General features: G+C 41.2%; 1 protein-coding gene across 4 annotated transcripts in view; it reads left to right on the top strand.

Annotated features, from left to right (window-relative positions):
* Positions 1-17,064, top strand: part of EPB41L5 (erythrocyte membrane protein band 4.1 like 5) — a 77,805-nt gene extending 60,741 nt beyond the window's left edge. For all 4 annotated transcript variants that reach the window (XM_077320553.1, XM_077320554.1, XM_077320555.1 and 1 more), the window contains exons 19-26: positions 4,421-4,549; positions 5,937-5,998; positions 7,460-7,573; positions 9,472-9,565; positions 10,001-10,078; positions 11,084-11,125; positions 11,926-12,050; positions 12,591-17,064. In XM_077320553.1, coding sequence (XP_077176668.1) covers positions 4,421-4,549; positions 5,937-5,998; positions 7,460-7,573; positions 9,472-9,565; positions 10,001-10,078; positions 11,084-11,125; positions 11,926-12,050; positions 12,591-12,648 — 702 coding nt within the window. In that variant the 3' untranslated portion in view covers positions 12,649-17,064. The remainder of the gene's footprint in view (positions 1-4,420; positions 4,550-5,936; positions 5,999-7,459; positions 7,574-9,471; positions 9,566-10,000; positions 10,079-11,083; positions 11,126-11,925; positions 12,051-12,590) is intronic.
* The last annotated feature ends 974 nt before the right edge of the window (positions 17,065-18,038 follow it).

Below are 18,038 nucleotides of genomic sequence, written 5' to 3'. Positions count from 1 at the left end.
GTATGCTGTTTAGAAGAGACTGAGCCTGTCTTCCTGGCAAACTGATGACTGATGAGGGTGGAGCTGATTATTGCTGTAATCAGTTGTATTGCTTTTCTTTGTCCTCCCTAGCATCTAGAAGCATATAGCAGGATCTGATCTCATAACTACTAGCATGGCTCATGTTCCACACCCAAACCCTTCTGCCACCAGCACAGGTTACCTTGTCTCAGTGCTACTTTGGAAAGCAGCCACTGAATCAGCCTCTTTGCCAAGGAGGGAGGAAAAAATGCTACAGGACCATAATAATAATACAATTCTATCTGTAGCCCACCCTTCCCTGAGGGCTCAAGGTGGGTAATATTTTAAAAAATAAAATAAAACATGTTTTAAAACATAATGCTTCCTGCCCCTATTCCCAGGGAGATTTGTTTGATTGCAGACACCGACATCAGTCCTGGGAACCCCATATTTCACTAGGCCTATAGGTAACAACATCACAGAGCCACTGGAAGAGCAAAATGCACGGTGAAAGTTGGGGAGTCTCCCAGGAAAACAGGACACTCAGTTCTCTGTAGAAATTGAGCCTAGTCTAGATATGCAATCCTGAGATAGCAGAATAGGCAGTACTAATAATGTACTAATTTTATATTTGTAGGGAAAGCCTATTATGGCTTATGAGCTGATCTGGGAATCAGTTTTTTGGCCTAAAAGCAAGATAAAAATATAATTAATTGATTGATACATTCTTTCTCTTTTTTGCTGGTATGAGTGGCAAGTAGTTTACAGTCTGTGGAGAAAAACTGGGCCCTTTGTGATTAGTATTCGTGTTTCCCTGCCTGTATTGATGCACCCTCTGCCTAAGAAAAAGATGTCTGTGTGCTTGGAGCCTCTGTAACAGGTTTTATCTGTCCCCTGTGCACAGTTCTACTTGGTGAGGGCATTATAAAGATTACACAATCTGTAAGGAGATTAGCCCAGGTTTCTGTCCCATTGAATGCTCTTCCTCTTTGTAAACAGAAACAAGCACACACACAGTCCTGTTCCAGTGTGCATATCTGATCTGCTGCGTGTTCAGCTTTAAGAGTCAAAGGAAACAGTCTTAGTAGCGAATGAAATGAACCTTTATCAGTGATTATTATTAAGACAAAGTAAGCTTGCTGTTAGTGTTCATTTAACAGCACTGAATTTGTGTTTTCAGAGGCCTATAACCACGTTAATGAAAACTAAGCAGGAGTCTGGTGGCACCATAAAGACAGACAAAATTTTAGTGCAGCATAAGCTTTTGTTGACTAGAGGCCTCTTTGTCATATGCAATTATTGGATACTAATTGAGAATCTGCTCTGAATTTGTGGCGATTGATACTTTCACAAATTGTAGAGTTCTGAGTTGAAGAGAATATTTCATTGTAATTTTAAGTAGAGTTAGAGGCATGGTTGTCACAGCGTAACTGATACACGGCTTTTTCAATAGTCTGTTATTCTACGGAAAAACTGTTTAGCTTTACAATCCAAAAAAGCAATTGTCATGGAATGAATCCCGCTATTAGAGTCAAAATTAATTATTTGAAGGATTTTCTTTTCAGTAGAGGAGTAATGTAACTTGGCTAAGCTTTTCAAGAGTGAGAAGGGTGCAAACTGCAGGTGGAATATTCATGTACCATTTTGAAAGAGTGCACCCAAAATAGTGACAGCTCCCATGAAAATATGTTGCAGTCAAGCACCCTAACTTTTTGTTTTAAAATAAATTTTTCATGGGTAAAAATGTTGCTTTATTTTGATATGCACTCTGTCATTTTCTAATAGTTTTTGAGTGGTTTACAAAAACACTTGGAGATTGCCATCTCTGGGTGCTGTGTACATCTTCCTCAGTGACATATGTCCTGAAGGATCACTCCTTAAGCCCAAAAGAGTGTTTTTTTTAAATAATTAAACAAAATAAACCTCATCTAAACTTCAAAAATATCTAGAAACCAAACTGCTGACCAAAGAGAACTAATTATGCTTCTGCAGAACTCTAGAAAATAAATTGTCGTTGCGGTTCTGAGTTAATGGCCAGTATCCTGTGCCTTCCGTAAAAAAAAAATAAAATAAATTGCAGAGCACAAAGGTGAGTTTAACTCTGCAATTGTGTCAGTACAAAATGTTTGTCCCCTCTTTCGTATCTTCCTTTTACTAAGTTCACAGGAGCCTACCCACAGTTAAAAAGAATACCTTTTCAGAACCAGTTTTTGCCCTTCCACATTTCTTAACTCCTTTCCGGTGTCTGTGACCCCCAACTAGATGGCTGGCAAGTTAACTTGTTCAGTGGTTTGTTCTTTATGTACTTTATGAAGCACTTTAATTTACTAAATTGGTTACAGGAGGGAGTGGTTATACATTTAAAAAATTGTAAGTACTGAAGCCAGAATGGTGGTTAATACAATTTGCTCATTTTGCTTTTGATGATTTTTGTAGCACACAGTATCAGGGCAGGTATGTTGTAGGACAAGTGTCAAAATGCTGAATAGTGACAACTTGTAACAACCTTGGCAATATCAGTAGCAGAATAAGAAGTCAGTAATTTTCTATTTCAGCAATGGTGGCACCTATGGCAGTTGTTCAGATAACTTCACCAAAAGGCATTATGAAATCTCAACAAATGACTTACACCAGTTTTCTTCAAAATGGTGGAAATCATCACCACTGTAGATTGATTTTACATCCTCTGACTTGTTTTAAAATTTCACTGAAATATTTGGATATTAAATAATCTCGGTCTGTAAGGCATCTAATTGAAATTATAGTATGAATGGCCTTATTCTTACAAAGGAATTGCTGAGGTTTCTGGCAGCTTTCTGCCTGAGTTTGTTGGATTGGAAGCATGTAAACTTGGCACTGCCAAGCTTTTTACAGGCATGCTGGCACTGAAAGGAGCAATTAATTTTCAGATGCACAAGCATTCTAGTGTCCTTGAGTTTCTGGAATGTAGGAACAGTTATAAACCTCATTACTGATTTTTTTAAAATCTATATTGTCAGGGTTTTTTTTTTAATCCAGTAAATGTATATTGTATGCATTAGGTCACAGTATTGGGTAGACAGCTGCTTATTTGGAGAAGGACATCAAAAAAGAGTCTCTCAAATCCTATGAAGTCATTATGGATCTTGCTCTGCAATCATTTGTGCTTGAGTTCACTTGTAAGGGCATTCTACAGGAAAGATTTTCCTCTCTTGAAATCAAACTCTTGGATGATCAAATACAATAATACAATAACAGGCAGACTATTTAATCTGGACTGGTTTCAGAAAACGTTATGTTTACAAAGCACTATAATTATAGTGGAGAGGCAAAGGAGTACTATCTTTTTGTCTTTTCTCCCCCTACCTCCTTCAGGCCAGAGAAGAAAGAGAAGGTACAAGGAAGGAAATCAGAGGAGAGCAGACTTTGGGAATCCAATAGCTGTTGAGGAGGAGATTGTAATGAGTCACAAACTGAGAAACTTCTTTTTGCTGAAAGTATTTGCACAGTTTATGAGAATGTTTTTTTGGCAAGTAGGGCAAGCAGTGGTAGAATTCCGTACCTCCAAGATGCGTTCCAGGGCGAGATTCCCGTGGCTGCTTGTCCCTTGCCTCTAGAAAGAGGTAGTCTCCTGGCAGCAGTCATGGTGGCTGGAGATTGTTCCTGGCTAGGGCTGGACTGCACTTCAGTCAGTGAGTTGCAGCCACTTGGGGCTGAAGAATGTCTTTGGACAATCCCTGGTCTTGGCCAGGACAAGATATGGAAATTTACAAGAAAATAGATCTGAGCTAGCAGTGCTCTTGTCCTGGACACAAACAGTTGTTCAGTCAAACTGCTGGGATGGATCCTACCCTGTATCCACTGCTCCACTGAGCAAAGTTTGAAGACTTCCTCTAACCTAAGGAGCCTTTCTCCAACTTTGGTGGCTCTTCCACTGGAGGAGTATATATTTAAGCTGGAGGAAGTGCTCTTGAGAGATGGTTGGATCTACTCCACTGTTTTCTCTTTTGCTTCTCCTGGCACCCAAGATAAATAGCAGCTTTATTGTGGAAGGTGCATTTATATTTCTGGGTGAGTCTTGCCATCTTGGTGATAAAAATACAGATAAAAATGTTATGTAGGAAATGGAATGTAGTTATGTTAATTCCTCTAAAATATTGTTTGGGTGAAGCATCCTAGGGTTGTGGGCATAGGCCCTACTTGGGACACTAATTGTAGCTTATCAAAGGTTCTTGCTAAGCAACCAGATATGTACATGAAAAGGGCATCTTGCTGTGCAAACCGTATGTCTGGGACAGCACACAGCTCCCCTCCCCCCCCCATGTCTACAGCCATGACATATTGATCTGGAGCTTCATGGTTTACATCTTTCACAGCTGTTCAGTGACTAGGTTCTCCCTGTAGAAATTCTGCTAATACCTGTGTCTGTGTCCTTTCCAAGGAGGAGGTGGTGAAGCTGACAGAGAAATGTCTGAACAATGCAATTGAGAGCCCTGGGAGTGCTTCAGCACGGCTGCCTCCAGATCTCAAGAGCAACATTTTGAAGGCCCAAACTGAGGCAGGGCATAAGGTAAGAGCTCCAATCCAGGTGTTGCTGATACATACAAAACAGTTCTGTGTATAACTCTCCGTGTATTACATTTTGCTTCTTGTGCCCTCTGATTTCTCCTTCGTCACACCTGAAAAATGTTTGATTTTGGCTGTACAGAAAAGTGCACTCAATGTTAGTGAGGCCTATGAAAAGCTTTAAAAATGTATTAAATGTTATGACTGTGGCTCATGGCATATCTTCTATCCTGGTTAGTTTGAATAAGAAATTGATTATACGGTATCAGTCAGTTCTCTAGACATAGGTGTAGATAATGTGGTGTCTTGGGAAAAGCTGCTGAATTCCAAATTTCTTATTGCCCAGCTGCACTCAGGAAACTTTATCAGCAGAAGTTATAAGAATTGGGGCCCAGATAATATTCTAACTGTGTGTGTTATTTTACTTAGCTTGCTTGTTACTTCAGATTGCTTTAAAGCAGTGGTCTTTATCCTATGGGTTGAGAATCTCAGATTGGTTCTGGAACCCGCTTGGCCTAACATTAGTGAGGGTGTATATTTCTGACTTCCTCTTTTATCATCATGGGTCTGAGATAGCACATGCTTGCACGTTACCATCGCCTAAGAAGTTAAAAGCATGTCTTTGGTCTGGAAAGGATGAAGACCCCTGCTTTAAACACTTGTAAGATAGTTTCAGCAATAATATTTTATATTGGTTACCAACATCATGCCTGCAGTTTCCCATATCACTTGTGTAGAACAGTAGCAGGTGAATCATAAACAGAAGAGCTGGTTATAGCATTTGACTCCACAACTTATCCATGTATATTTGAGGGCACAGTGCATACCTGAAGTGGTGACAAAATATAAAATGCAGTAGTAGTGTCTTGTGAATTACAGAGATTGTACAAGTTTTAAGAATAAGCACATAAATATTGGGAGACAAATTACACTTCAGCTCTCTGTATTTAAAACTGTGTATTGCTGTGGAGAAAGGAGAGTTAGGCCTCGCTCTTCAGCTGAGTCACTTGAAGAAGAGGACAACCCATTGCTCTAACTACTGACAGGCTAGTTGGCAGGGTCAGTGCCAAGGATGGAAAGGGGGTCACCTCATGGGTACCCTTCTTCCTGCTCCTGGGAGAGGGAGTATGAGTGAGAAGGATGGCTGGAGTTGGGAGAAACCCTGGCCTCTAGACACTGCTTGTTTGAACTGCTAGTGCAGGGGTAGTCAAAACTGCGGCCCTCCATAATTCTCATGAGAATTGTAGTCCATGGACATTTGGAGGGTCGCAGTTTGACTACCCCTGTGCTAGTGAATGACTTGTTTTTGACCTTTCGAAAAACATTTTTTTCATAAATACAGAAACTCTGGATAATGTCTCAAACATTCTCTTTTGTCTGTGTTCTCATAGGTCACAAGGGAGGATAGCACGTGTGGGAACAAGAACACTAATATTCAGGACGCTGCTGCCAGGTACATAGGTTGCGCTTGAAGTGTGTGGACATTTTTTCATGCGCTTAACTCATTATATGCGCTAACTCATTATAGCATGAGCAAGACTCTCCATCGCTCTATGAAGACTGGTGTGGCTTAAACACACCTGCAGGATAAGAATTCTTCATTAAGTAGTTCCTGTTAATGCTTAATAAACATGGTAACTCTTGTGTTATTTTTTCTTTAACCCCACTCCTTCTGAAATGAGGAGTATTTTTGAATACTGGGTGGGGGGAACTGCATTGGCATACTGTTTCACAGAACAATTATTCTTCCAATTTAGGACACCAAGCAGTTGTTCATTTCCAGTGCCTTAGTGCCAGTTCTTGCCTGTGTCTTGAAAGAGGATGAAAAGGAATTCATTTCTTTGTGTGAGAGAGGTGTAAAACCCTTAGAAAGACTAGACAAGGTCTTGTCAAGATTTTTGTCTGCTAAATTCAGATGAAATCTATACGATTCAAAGAAAAGTATAATGCTTGGTGTGTTCACAGGTTACGTGATGATATACAACCTGTGTGCAGAAGTATGTGTTGATTACAGAATTAATTTCCAAGAAGGAATGGATTCTAGCATAAACAAATGTACTTACCATGGCTTGCAGAAATAAGGCTTTCCCAGCACAGAATTTAGGTTATTGTGATCCAGAACATCACTGTCAATGCATGCTGAACAAAGCACTGGATATATGGCTAAAAATTACCATTGTTTGTGCTACTAGATGCTTGTCTGCTGTGCCTTTTATGTTATATACATTAGATCAGGGGTAGTCAAACAGGGGTAGTCAAGTATTCACTGACAGTGGCTTATGGGAATTGTAATCCATGGACATCTGGAGGGCCGCAGTTTGACTACCCCTGCATTAGATCTTAGAATGGGGAATTTAGCTAGTGAGAGGGGTAACAACAGGGCATGGATTCTTCCCTTAGAAGCTCGAACTGGGACCAACTTGAAATAAAACAATTTTTATTGAAAAACACTTGCACACAAATCAAGCTAAACATTCATATACAAGGAAAGAGAGATAAGATAATGCAATGGGGAGCATGAGGAGGGGGAATAAAAACCATAATATTATTTGTATAGTGGGAAGAGAAAAGCCAATGCTTATATACCCCCATGGGTCCATAACGATGTCATCTGATCTCCTGGAAAGCATGGCATATGACTGGAAAGTACATTTCCTATTTCTGCATGAATGCAGACAATGCAAGTCAGCTTTTGGTGAAACTGACATGCACTTGTCAATTTCTGGCACAGCAATATGATTGCTGAGCAATATAATAGGGAGGTGCAGGAGAGATTGATGAAGGGTGTTAGCGGGCAAACTTCCCCTCAAAGCAAGGAGGATTCTGAGCACTAATGTTAAATGGTGATGTGCAAAATGTTCTTAGGGAAAACAAATTTCAGACTCACACCTTTTGAACCTCTTTTTTTGTTCAGGAACATCATTCTAACAGGAAAAATTCAGAACAGCCCTCTACGAGACCACAGTCCAGTATTCCAGGAGCCAAGAGAGGGCCTGTCAGCGATCCCTGTTTCAAATGCTTTTATCCTGTAAGTCCTCTATGAGGGTGTATGCATTATGTCCTGTCAAATCGCTTCTGACTTATGGTGGCCCTATGAATGAATGACCTCCAAAACAACCTATCATTAACAGCTTGGGTCCTGCAAACTGAAAACCATAGCTTCCTTTATTGAGTTAACCCATCTCACAGGGAATTACTGAGCTACAAATAACTAGATGGTTTATAGAACTGCAGCACAAGAACATTCGTAAAACAAGTGAACATCATGGAGATTACACAGATGCATTACCGTTAGTCATGCCATCCTAAACAGAATTATACCCTTCTAAGCCAATTTATTTCAGAGAACTCAGGAGGGTGCAACTGCTTAGGGTGGCACAGGAAAGGGAAGTACAGCCCCTGATTGATTAACTCAGTTTATCCTTGAAAATTCCCTCCAATTTAATTGTTCCTGATTTTCTACCAGTCACTAAGGAACACTTAACATAGCTGATAGGGAACCTAAGCAAGCAATGCTGAACAAGCAAAATCCAAGTTTTAATTCAGTGAATTAAAAGAGAGCCAGCTTGGTTGTAGTGGTTAGGAGTCTGGACTTCTAATCTGACGAGCCGGGTTTGATTCCCTGTTCCTCCCCCACTTGCAGCCAGCTGGGTGACCTTGGGCTCACCGCAGCACTGATAGAGCTGTTTGAGCAGTAATATCAGGGCTCTCGCAGCCTCACCTACCTCACAGGGTGTCTGTCGTGGGGAGAGGAAAGGGAAGGTGATTGTAAGCCGCTTTGAGACTCCTTCGGGGAGAGAAAAGCGGCATATAAGAACCAACTCTTCTTCTTCAGTGTAGACCTCAAGATGCTTGAAGCATTCTATCCTACTAATAATGAGAAATAAATGAATGGATGTTCATTTATGTAAGCCAGCTTTTGATGGGTTATTTCTTAGAAGAGCATTACGAGTGCTTTGTCTTTAGATCTATGCTACTTTGGAAAGGGCAAGATCTAAAGATCCTGTGTGCTGCAGTGCATCTCTTAAAGAAGCTTCATTCTACTTTCATTGCTGCAAACTTCCATGGAAACCAATATGGTAATGAAGGTTTTCTGTATCCTCACTAATTGAGCTCCCTTGTGCATGCACTGAATGCTCTCATAGCAGCATTTTTGTGATGGGAATTGCAACCAACTCTACTTGGTCCTCTCCTTTGTTCATTCACTTGTTCCTAAGCCAATGTGCCCTTTTATTTAATAATTTGATCCATGCTGAGTTTGAAAAAATAACAGAGGGGTTAAAAAATTGGCATGTTACTGAAAGGGAATGTTTTCCAGCCTGTAACTCCAGCAACTGGTTGCACAGTTGGCAGGGAAAGAACCAAGAATTACCTGCCTCCCAGAGAGAATGAAAGAATGGCAGCTGAGGGAAATGCAGACTTCAGCAATGCTTAGAGATGTATAGAAAGCCAGGGGGATCAGTCATCTCCTGGCTCCATATGCATAATAGATCCATTACCATTCTATCTCTGCACAGACTGCTCTTTTCTTAGAAAGCCTATCCCAGATAGTTGGCAAACGTTTGACTTAACAGTTAATCAAGGAATGTGAGCAGAACACTGAAGAATCATGATGTTTATTTAGGTGATACATAATCCCCCTTTGTCCCCAATAGGAACCCAAAGCAATTTGCGCCCACAACTAAGTATATATTTAAATAATTAAAAGAAATAAAATATATTTCAGGTAATCAAAAACCACAAAGCTGCACAGGTTAATTGGGGGGCTCATGTGACGACTTCAAAGGCTGTGTTTACTTCCTTGCAGTAATCTCCTCCTTGCTCCTTCATGATCAGTTGGCCTCTCTTCAAGCCCAGTAGTCAAGAAGAGCAGTTAGTTATTTTGTGCATTCTGTGCATCATGGGGGGAACCTTTTTGTCTTCCAGGAATGAATTAAATCAAGAGAATGCCACTGCCAGCCCTGAAGAGTTGTTGAATCCTCCTAATCTGGTCCCTGCGGAGGAGGCTGATGTATTAATGGTACGTGAATGCTTTGTCTGTGAAGGCAGGTGTTTTTTCTTTGCTCTCACTAAACCATTGGCTGTATCCAAAGAGCACAAGAACAAAGTCTATGTGCAACATATTTGAGCTGTGGGACAAAATACATGCAGCAGCATTTCCTGGCAACTGTGAAGCTTTTCATACTGTACTTACCAGATTTTCCCTAACCCTAACTTTGAAAACCTTTGTGAATGTTGCGGTGGCAAATAGTTCAGAATTGCCATGTTTGCATGCAGGAAATCTACTTCACAAGTAATTTGAGTATTCCAGTCAACTGCCTCTGAACTTTGGAATTGCAGCAATGTTGTATATGGTGCTGCTGCATTACTTATGGTCATACTGCTGAAGAAAAGCTTGTTTAAAGGGTGGTTTCTTGTATTACAATCTTCAAGCAAGTGTGTGTGTGTGTTACAGAACTCTACAGAGGACCTGGAGATTTTGCTGACATCTCAGGCAGAGAACCTCATTGACTTCACAGAAGCCATGCCTCGGGTAAGCACGAAAATAAATAGTATTGCATTATTGCCTGGCATTCAACAATTTCATTGTGCAGCTGATAATTTTAAAAGGGAAGCATAATTGATTGATGCTTCTGTCATATACTCACAAGGCACCTCTGCTTCTAGCCAGATGCTTGTCTGGGCTGATTTTTCAGGTCGTAATTCTCCTGTGAATGAGTCTTGGGCTAAGATGATATTAGAATTCTGTGTTACAAGTGCATTCCAGAAGTCAGGTTTCTGGAACTGGCTGCAAATATCACAGTTCTCCATCTGATCCAGGCAGCACCATTTGCTGGAGGGTGGGGGTTGGCAGGCCACATGACCTCCTTTCTGATTAGTGCCTTCAAAATCTTTCTTACATAGCTGAAGAGAAGAGAATGCTCTCATTCTGAATCTATGCAAATAGAAGGAAACAGATCAAGTAACAAACCCTGTTTCTACCTCTTTCCTCCTTTCACTGCAGTTTTAGGCTACTTTAGATTTTTTCAAGAAACAGAATAGAATGTACATTCAGATAAGGTTTGTGCACACATGCTCTAGCTGGTTGCCCATTATGTGGAAATGGAGGAAGTACAAGTGACTCAGATAGGCTCACATACTTGTGTAATATATGAAGGGATAACCTGTTTATCTACACACCCTCATAATGATACCACATATCTTCTATATATTTATATCCTGCCTTTCTTGCATGGTGGCAATAAAGCAGTTCTCATGCAGGGTTTGACCAATCTCATCCCTGCCTAGCTTCAGAAAGGTTGCTGTATTTTGTGCCTCTGCATCTCACATTACATATAGAGCTTGAGTCAGTTTTGCATCCTTTGTCGCTGGTAGTTAAAGTCATAGCATGGGCACCTTTGATTAGTGACATGCCTGGCAATTTCTAAAAGAAAGTGGTGGGGTGGAGAGACAAGTAGAAAGCCATGTGAACCATTTCTGAGTCCTAAGAGTCAAGCATACTGCCTTTCTGAGATCCTTGTCTGCTTTTTATTTTTAGGTGTCATCACCACCAACAATTGTGCCCAGGTGGTTAGTGCCAGTAAGTTTCTTAATATTCCTTATCCATGGTTCCTCTATTTATTTGTGAAACAGCTTTGGGGGTGGTACTTGTCTGGCTGTCCAAGTTGGAATAGGGCCAATCAGTGTGCAGCCAGCAATCCTGATTAGCCCTGCCCCTAAAGCTCCCGCCCTCCCTCCCTGGAGAGAGCCACGTTCCTCTCAGACGCACCAGAGCCAGAGAGAGACACACAGAGCCCTGCCCCAAACTGCACACCAGTCCTCCTTCCCTCCTAAGAACAAGCCTTAATTACTTGCTATGCCTCCTGCTGTGAGGCACACAGGCAGGGAAAGACACACACACACACACAGATTTGCACCCTCCAGTGTCCCCTGGGTCCTAGCACCCATTTCATTCCTGCTTGCAATGGGCCTTCTTGCTAGTATTTAATAACAATGAATATTTATACTTTGTTTCAGTTCAGATGATTGAGAAATTAAATTTCATTTGATTAAATGCTCATGGCTCAACTGCAGCTAGTAACCTGGATAATGTTGTTGTTTCTTTAAAGTTCCCTTTCTATGTTTAAAAAGAAATATTTTTAAAAAGCAAACAACTTCAGGCCAACTTTGAAGATTTCTAGTTTATATTCTGAATTTACAAGGAAGGGGGGGGAAAAGGAAATAAGCCTTCTTTCCATCTACCAGCCCTCTCCTTCATCTCTGCATGTGTGAACGCAGTCTTGGAGACATCCCACCCCCACCCCTGTAGAATGCTTTCCTCCAGTGTGGTGAGTTTGCATTGTTTTAAAGGCTTTCCTTCTTTATTTTTCTTAAATATAGAGCAGATGCATTCCCAATGGACCTTTGGGGAATGATGTTGCCTCCACTCTCAAGACAGTAAAAGGGAGCACAGGAACATCAGCTGCCTCCTCACCTCCCCAGCATTCTCCTGAAACAATGGCCTGGTAAAGATTTCCTCCTTGCTCATTAAGGACATGGACTCCTGTCAAAATCCTTGCTTGAGAACACTGGGTTCATTTAGTCTCCCTGTTGTATATTTAAAAACTCTGAGGAAAGATAGTTGCTCCTGTGATTCCTTTCCTTCACGAGCTTTTTTAAAATGGGAACTGGGGTTTGGGCTCCACTGGTAATTTTCTGCCCATCTTTGGTAGCCAACTTTGACCAATGTTTAGCTACTTAAAAAAAAAAGAAAAACATGGGCTAAGGTCTATATCTGCTTGCTGTTGGCCAGGTGTAGTAAAGCAAAAAATGCTCCTTTCATGTTGGATTCCTCTTAAATTGATTGGCATGAATTTTCCTGTTTGTATTCCATGCAAGAGAAGGAATTCCAATGATGTGTCCTCTGGGTTGCTGACTTGACTGGACAACGTGCACAAATTCAGCTGATTTAGTAAAAGGGTCCGTCCATCCTTGAGGAAATAACCTTTATATCTAGCAAATCGCCTCCCCCGGCTTATATGCCATGTCTTGTGTTTTCTTTTCAGTCCCATTGCTGAGGACACCACCGCAAGGCCAAAATGTTTACTCACTACTGAACTCTAAGTTTGGGCAAGTCTCTCCATCCTAGCACTGCCAGCAAACCTTTAGAAAAGACATACCTGGAAGTTGACCCCTCTCCTTTCTCAGATTGTGGGAGAAAAAAAGCCTGGCTGTTTTACTGGGGATCCTCTCGACTGGAACAAAGTGTGTTACTGTAGGACGAAGAGCTGCCGGGAAGCTTGAACAACCCTCGCGAGTACACTGGAACAAGTTCTGAAGTAATGAAATCTACGAGATTTTCATCCATTTTAGTGCTTCTGCCTGTAATATGTCCTTGCTACTTTCTACATAGAAACGGAACACAGTTGCTACTCTGAGCCAGTTAGCTTTCCTGTGGCTCATAATATTGTGGCCCCGCAGAGGGGAGGATCAGAAGTTCTAGGGCCATCTGCTGGTTGTCAGTATAAAAGCATGTCACAGTAATAACATTTTGAGAGCGAGCAATACACACACAGAGAGAAACATCCTTCCTTTTCTGTATGATCATCTCCTCCGAGTGCTCCTCTTTTTTTACCAGTATGGGACAAATGCTCCTGGCCTTAATCCACTGTTTAGACTTTGCACATTTTCTTACAACATATGGAAGGACCTGAAATGGAACACCTTAATGCCACTTTATCCCACTGGCAGTGTTCTCGTAAGTAACTAGGGAGGAGAAGCATTCAACTACCAAACTAGTGGAAGCTATGGGAAGGGGGTGGAGTGGCCCCACACTTAACATTCTAACAAGAAATCTATCTGCAATTCTGTACAGTAGCTAAAGTATGCCTTCTATTGGAGCAAAATGTAAAAATGAAGAACATGTGGGATGAAAGGTATGCCAGACCTGCCATGGGCCGACACATTAGAGCTGTCCCATCCTCCCATGTCTTTACCTCCATATGTTTTCAGCCAAGTAAAGTCCACTCACAGCTTCACCCATCTACTTTAATTCAAAGTGAGGATTGGACTCTTGGGGAAAGGGTCTTTCTCTGTGCATTAAAGTACTTTGGACTTTGTTTTGGACCAATGGTGAACCCTTTTCTACCACTAACTCAGGAAGAATGTTATTTGTTAATTAGCTTTTAGGAATTTTGTTAGTAATTTGACAAGACCCTTGACCACTGAGAGAGAACAGCAAGACTTGGCATACCCAGTAAGGCCACAATTTCCATGCTTTGCATTCAGTAACTAGACCAGTACTTCCGCTCATTTTCAACACAGACAGGGAAGATGTCAGTTGCATTCATAGCAATGGCCCTGGCATACAGAGGTGCCCAGTTATGAAGGCCAATTGAAAATGATATTTTTCTGGAGTGTGTTCTCTTGAACTAAAAGTTGCTGGTATTATGTCTGATTTGAAGACATCTTTGATATTGCAGAAGGCTAATTATATTCTGTAAAACTGACTGCTGGAACAAGAAAGTAAAAGAAACCAGTAAGACAAAAAGAGACGAGGAAATTGGAATTGCAGCTGCAGTTGAGTTTTTGCTTTGAAGCTTGTGATTAAGAGGAGACATCCTTTTTTTTTTTTTTTTTTTCAATGTCACTGCTGGACCAAACCACTATGCCTCCTGCTGGGTCAGTTTTGTCTTTTAATGCTTGTCCTGTAGAAGGGCAACTGCTGTATTAGTAGAACTGAAAGGAAGTTTTGTTGTTCTTTTTACAAAGTTGCACGATGGCATTGGCAGGGAGTGGCTGACCCCTTTTTCTTTATCAGTAGCTAAGTTCTTACCTTGCCAGACATTGCCGCATTCCTCTGGTCAGTGTTCTTTGCCTTTTGAAACAGTTCTAGTTGTTTATTCCTCCCAGGTAGCCCAAGATTTCTATGGGCTAGAGAGCAGTAGTAGTTTTTATAAAATGTTTTCCAAAGTGAACTTGGTGGTAAAATTGAAATTACCTCATGGAGCCTGACTCGCTACAGAGACTGCTACATTTTAGATGCTATGGTTTGCTGCAGCATGACTTTATTTTAAGTCTTACTGAGTGACTTTCATTTTGAAGAAGAAGAAGAAGAAGAAGAGTTGGTTCTTATATGCCGCTTTTCCCTACTCGAAGGAGGCTCAAAGCGGCTTACAGTCACCTTCCGATTCCTCTCCCCACAACAGATACCCTGTGGGGTAGGTGAGGCTGAGAGAGCCCTGATATCCCTGCCCGGTCAGAACCGTTTTATCAGTGCCGTGGCGAGCCCAAGGTCACCCAGCAGGTTGCATGTGGGGGAGCGCAGAATCGAACCTGGCATGCCAGATTAGAAGTCCACACTCCTAACCACTACACCAAACTGGCTCTCTTTTAACGCTACTTAAATGAATCATTAAGAGCCATTTTAAAAAGCAGAGGCCCACGTGCTGTTTATCTGGTGTCAAGACTGTAGCTTCATTCCCTGGAAGTATATTGCAACTTTAAGCTGTTTATAGAATATAACACGATAACTTTTGGGTATGATGTTTTAAAAGGGGTGGGTGGGAATCACATAGCTATTCTCCTTGTCATTTTAATGACTGAAAGTGGCTCTCCACTTTCCAAAAAAGAAAGGAATGTTTGATCCCACTCATGGTATTTGGAAATTGTCAATTACTTAAAATTGTTATAAACCCTATGGGTGTCCCAAAATAGTAAGCGAATATATTGAAACAAATAGTTACGCATGCTTAGCTTTTTAGTGTCTGACAAGATCCTTGTGCAAGACATGATACTGATTTTCGTTTATTCATTTTGATTCTGAAGCAACATGACTTCTAACAATATGTCCAGTAATGTGTAGAACCTAATCCAGAAAGAAGAAAACCTATTCTTGTTACAGGAAAGCAGGGCATGGAATGCCATGCTGGTTGCCTCCCAATTACTGCACTGAAAGCATTTTGGGCTGCAGCAGGAGTGGCGAGGCAAAAAAGTCATGCTCTCTGGTTGGAAATCCTTTTCTTCATGGAAACTCTCCACTGGATGGAAACAATTCTTGATGACTGTGAGCTTAATATAAAAGTTTGGCAGTATGAAATATCTTATCACAGAACATAGGTCTGGCTCACACGTGCAGGAGAATGAGGTGGAAGAATTGCATCACCCGAGGCTGCAAAGTGAGGATTCCAATTCTGAATATACCTTTGCATAAAATAGCCTCTTCAGGTGGTAACATACTAGAGGTAAGAAGTTCTGCCATTTGTTGTATTCTCTGCTGGTTTTCTATTTGAAAACACAATTTAACAGGAAGACAATCCAAAATGTGGTACTCAACTGGCAGCCTGTTCTGAGGGTAGCAATGAACCAACTTGTACAAGTGAACCACTACCTGTCATTGGAGGTGACAGTGGTGAAATTAGTCAGGTGAACCCAATTCCTGCTTCACTGATTTACTGTAAAATACTGATTCAGCAAGATAATTGAGGCTGACGGGTAATGTTTTTTTTAGATTACCATTACCTGAAATCAGGACATAATGCTGAAGCCAACAAAGGCCATGTTGGTGTCTGTAGAAACATAGCCAAATGTCTGAAAAGTATTTGGGAAGTCCTTGACCAATTTCATGCATGCAAATTAATTACCCTAGACACATTTCTTGAACAAATTTAGATCTAATACATACATTTCGCAGCCCTCTCTTCCACCATGCCCATAATGTTACATGAACACGAGATTGTCTTATACTGGGTCGATATTGTTTGCTATGACTGGCAGTGGCTTGCCAAAGCCTCCGTATCACTGAATAACTGAGCCTTTTAACGGGAGGTGTCAGAGTTTGATCCTGGGACCTCCTGTATGCAAAATGAATGCTCCACCATGAATGACATTTGTGGGATGACTGTTCAACATTGAGCTGTGTATATGTGAGTCTGTATAAAACACTGTACAAATTAGGCTTCTATGGTTATATCCTCGATATGGAACACTGCCTCCATATTACATTTCATGCATAGTGGAAGTGAGATGGAAATCTGTCTTGTGAACACTGAGTATTAACATTCATCCCTTTTGAAACTTAATCTGTGTTCTAACTGTGAAAATGGAGTTGGGGGAGGCATTATTATGCTCCACATACCTAAAATGTATGGGGAAGACTCTACTGTAGCAAGTGCAGCAGAGTTAAGTGTTTTGGATACTGTTTGCATTCTCCTTTTTTAACTGGACAAACTTACTTTAAAGTATGTAAGAATTATTATTTTTAGAATATTTTGTTTGAAAAGTCCAAACACACTAACTCGTAATTCATTTTTAAATGATGTAGAGCTTTACAGTAGCTCCCAGTGTAACTTATTTGTTTTATATGTATGTGTACGTATAAGGTGCACTGTGTTTCATAATAAGATGTTATAAACTGTGCTAGAGTCATTGCACTGAGAACATCTTTATGGGAACAAGCACTGTGATTGGTAGTGCATTTGGAATAAGTCACAATCTGTTTATGCTGTAGACTATTTCTAAATATAACACAACTGTGCAAAACGGATGCCTCAGTATCCTCCTTCAGCCGTATCCTACGTTCTACAGAATATTCAGTGCAAGTGAAACACAATGAGTTCTCAAGTGAAACTTTTCCAAAGTTTCTGCACATCGTTTATATGGCTCAGGGGTTTTCTTCACAGAACTCATAGCATGTTTTCATCACTTTCTGCTGATAAGGTCATGAATGCTTTTAAATAGTAGGTGTGCTGGACGTGTTATATTGAGAGAAAACAGTGAGTTAGGTTGATAGGTGACAATTCTTATGACAGTCTCTGTTTAATACACGATAAAGCTTTTGATAAGGTTCCACATGATATTCTTGTTGACAAACTGGTAAAATGCGTTATGGATCCTAATTCTGTCAGGTGGATCAATAACTGGTTGACAGGTCATACCCAAAGGGTTCTTGTTAATGGTTCAGCATCCTCTTGGAGAAAAGTGACAAGTCCTGGGGCCTGTGTTGTTCAACGTATTTATATCTTACTAGGAGCCAAGCCCATTGCATTCAGGAATACAACGGGCACTAGATTACAGAGGTGTAGTGGAAGAACTTTGTGGACGGCCTCTCCCTCCCCCAGAACCTGGGAAGGCTGCAGGCAGCTGTTAGGGAACACAGCAGCAGGGGCAGCTCTCACACGACAGGGATCTGTCCAGCAGCCAGCCTCAGAAGGAAGTAGGATGAGGGGGTGGTCAGGGGTGGGAGATGGAAGGTGATTGGCTGGCTGCTGGACAGACTGGCAAGTCGGTTGGAGGAGGCACTTGGGCGGGACAGCCACCCTGAGTGGGTGTTATGTGCTGAGTGGCACTTAAGTCATGAGACATGCTCCTCCACCAAGGCCTTACCAGAAATATATAGTGGAACAGATTTGGTTTTGGGATTAGAGGGAGTACTTATTAAATTTGCAGACTATACTAAACTAGGATGGGTAGCGAACACAACAGAAGACAGAATTGGGATACGGGATGATTTTGAT

This window comes from Paroedura picta, chromosome 2 (genome assembly GCF_049243985.1).
Source record: "Paroedura picta isolate Pp20150507F chromosome 2, Ppicta_v3.0, whole genome shotgun sequence".
Classification (NCBI taxonomy): Eukaryota; Metazoa; Chordata; class Lepidosauria; order Squamata; family Gekkonidae; genus Paroedura; species Paroedura picta.
The sequence above is the reverse complement of the archived record's forward strand: the minus strand, read 5'-3'. Positions and strand labels throughout refer to the sequence as shown.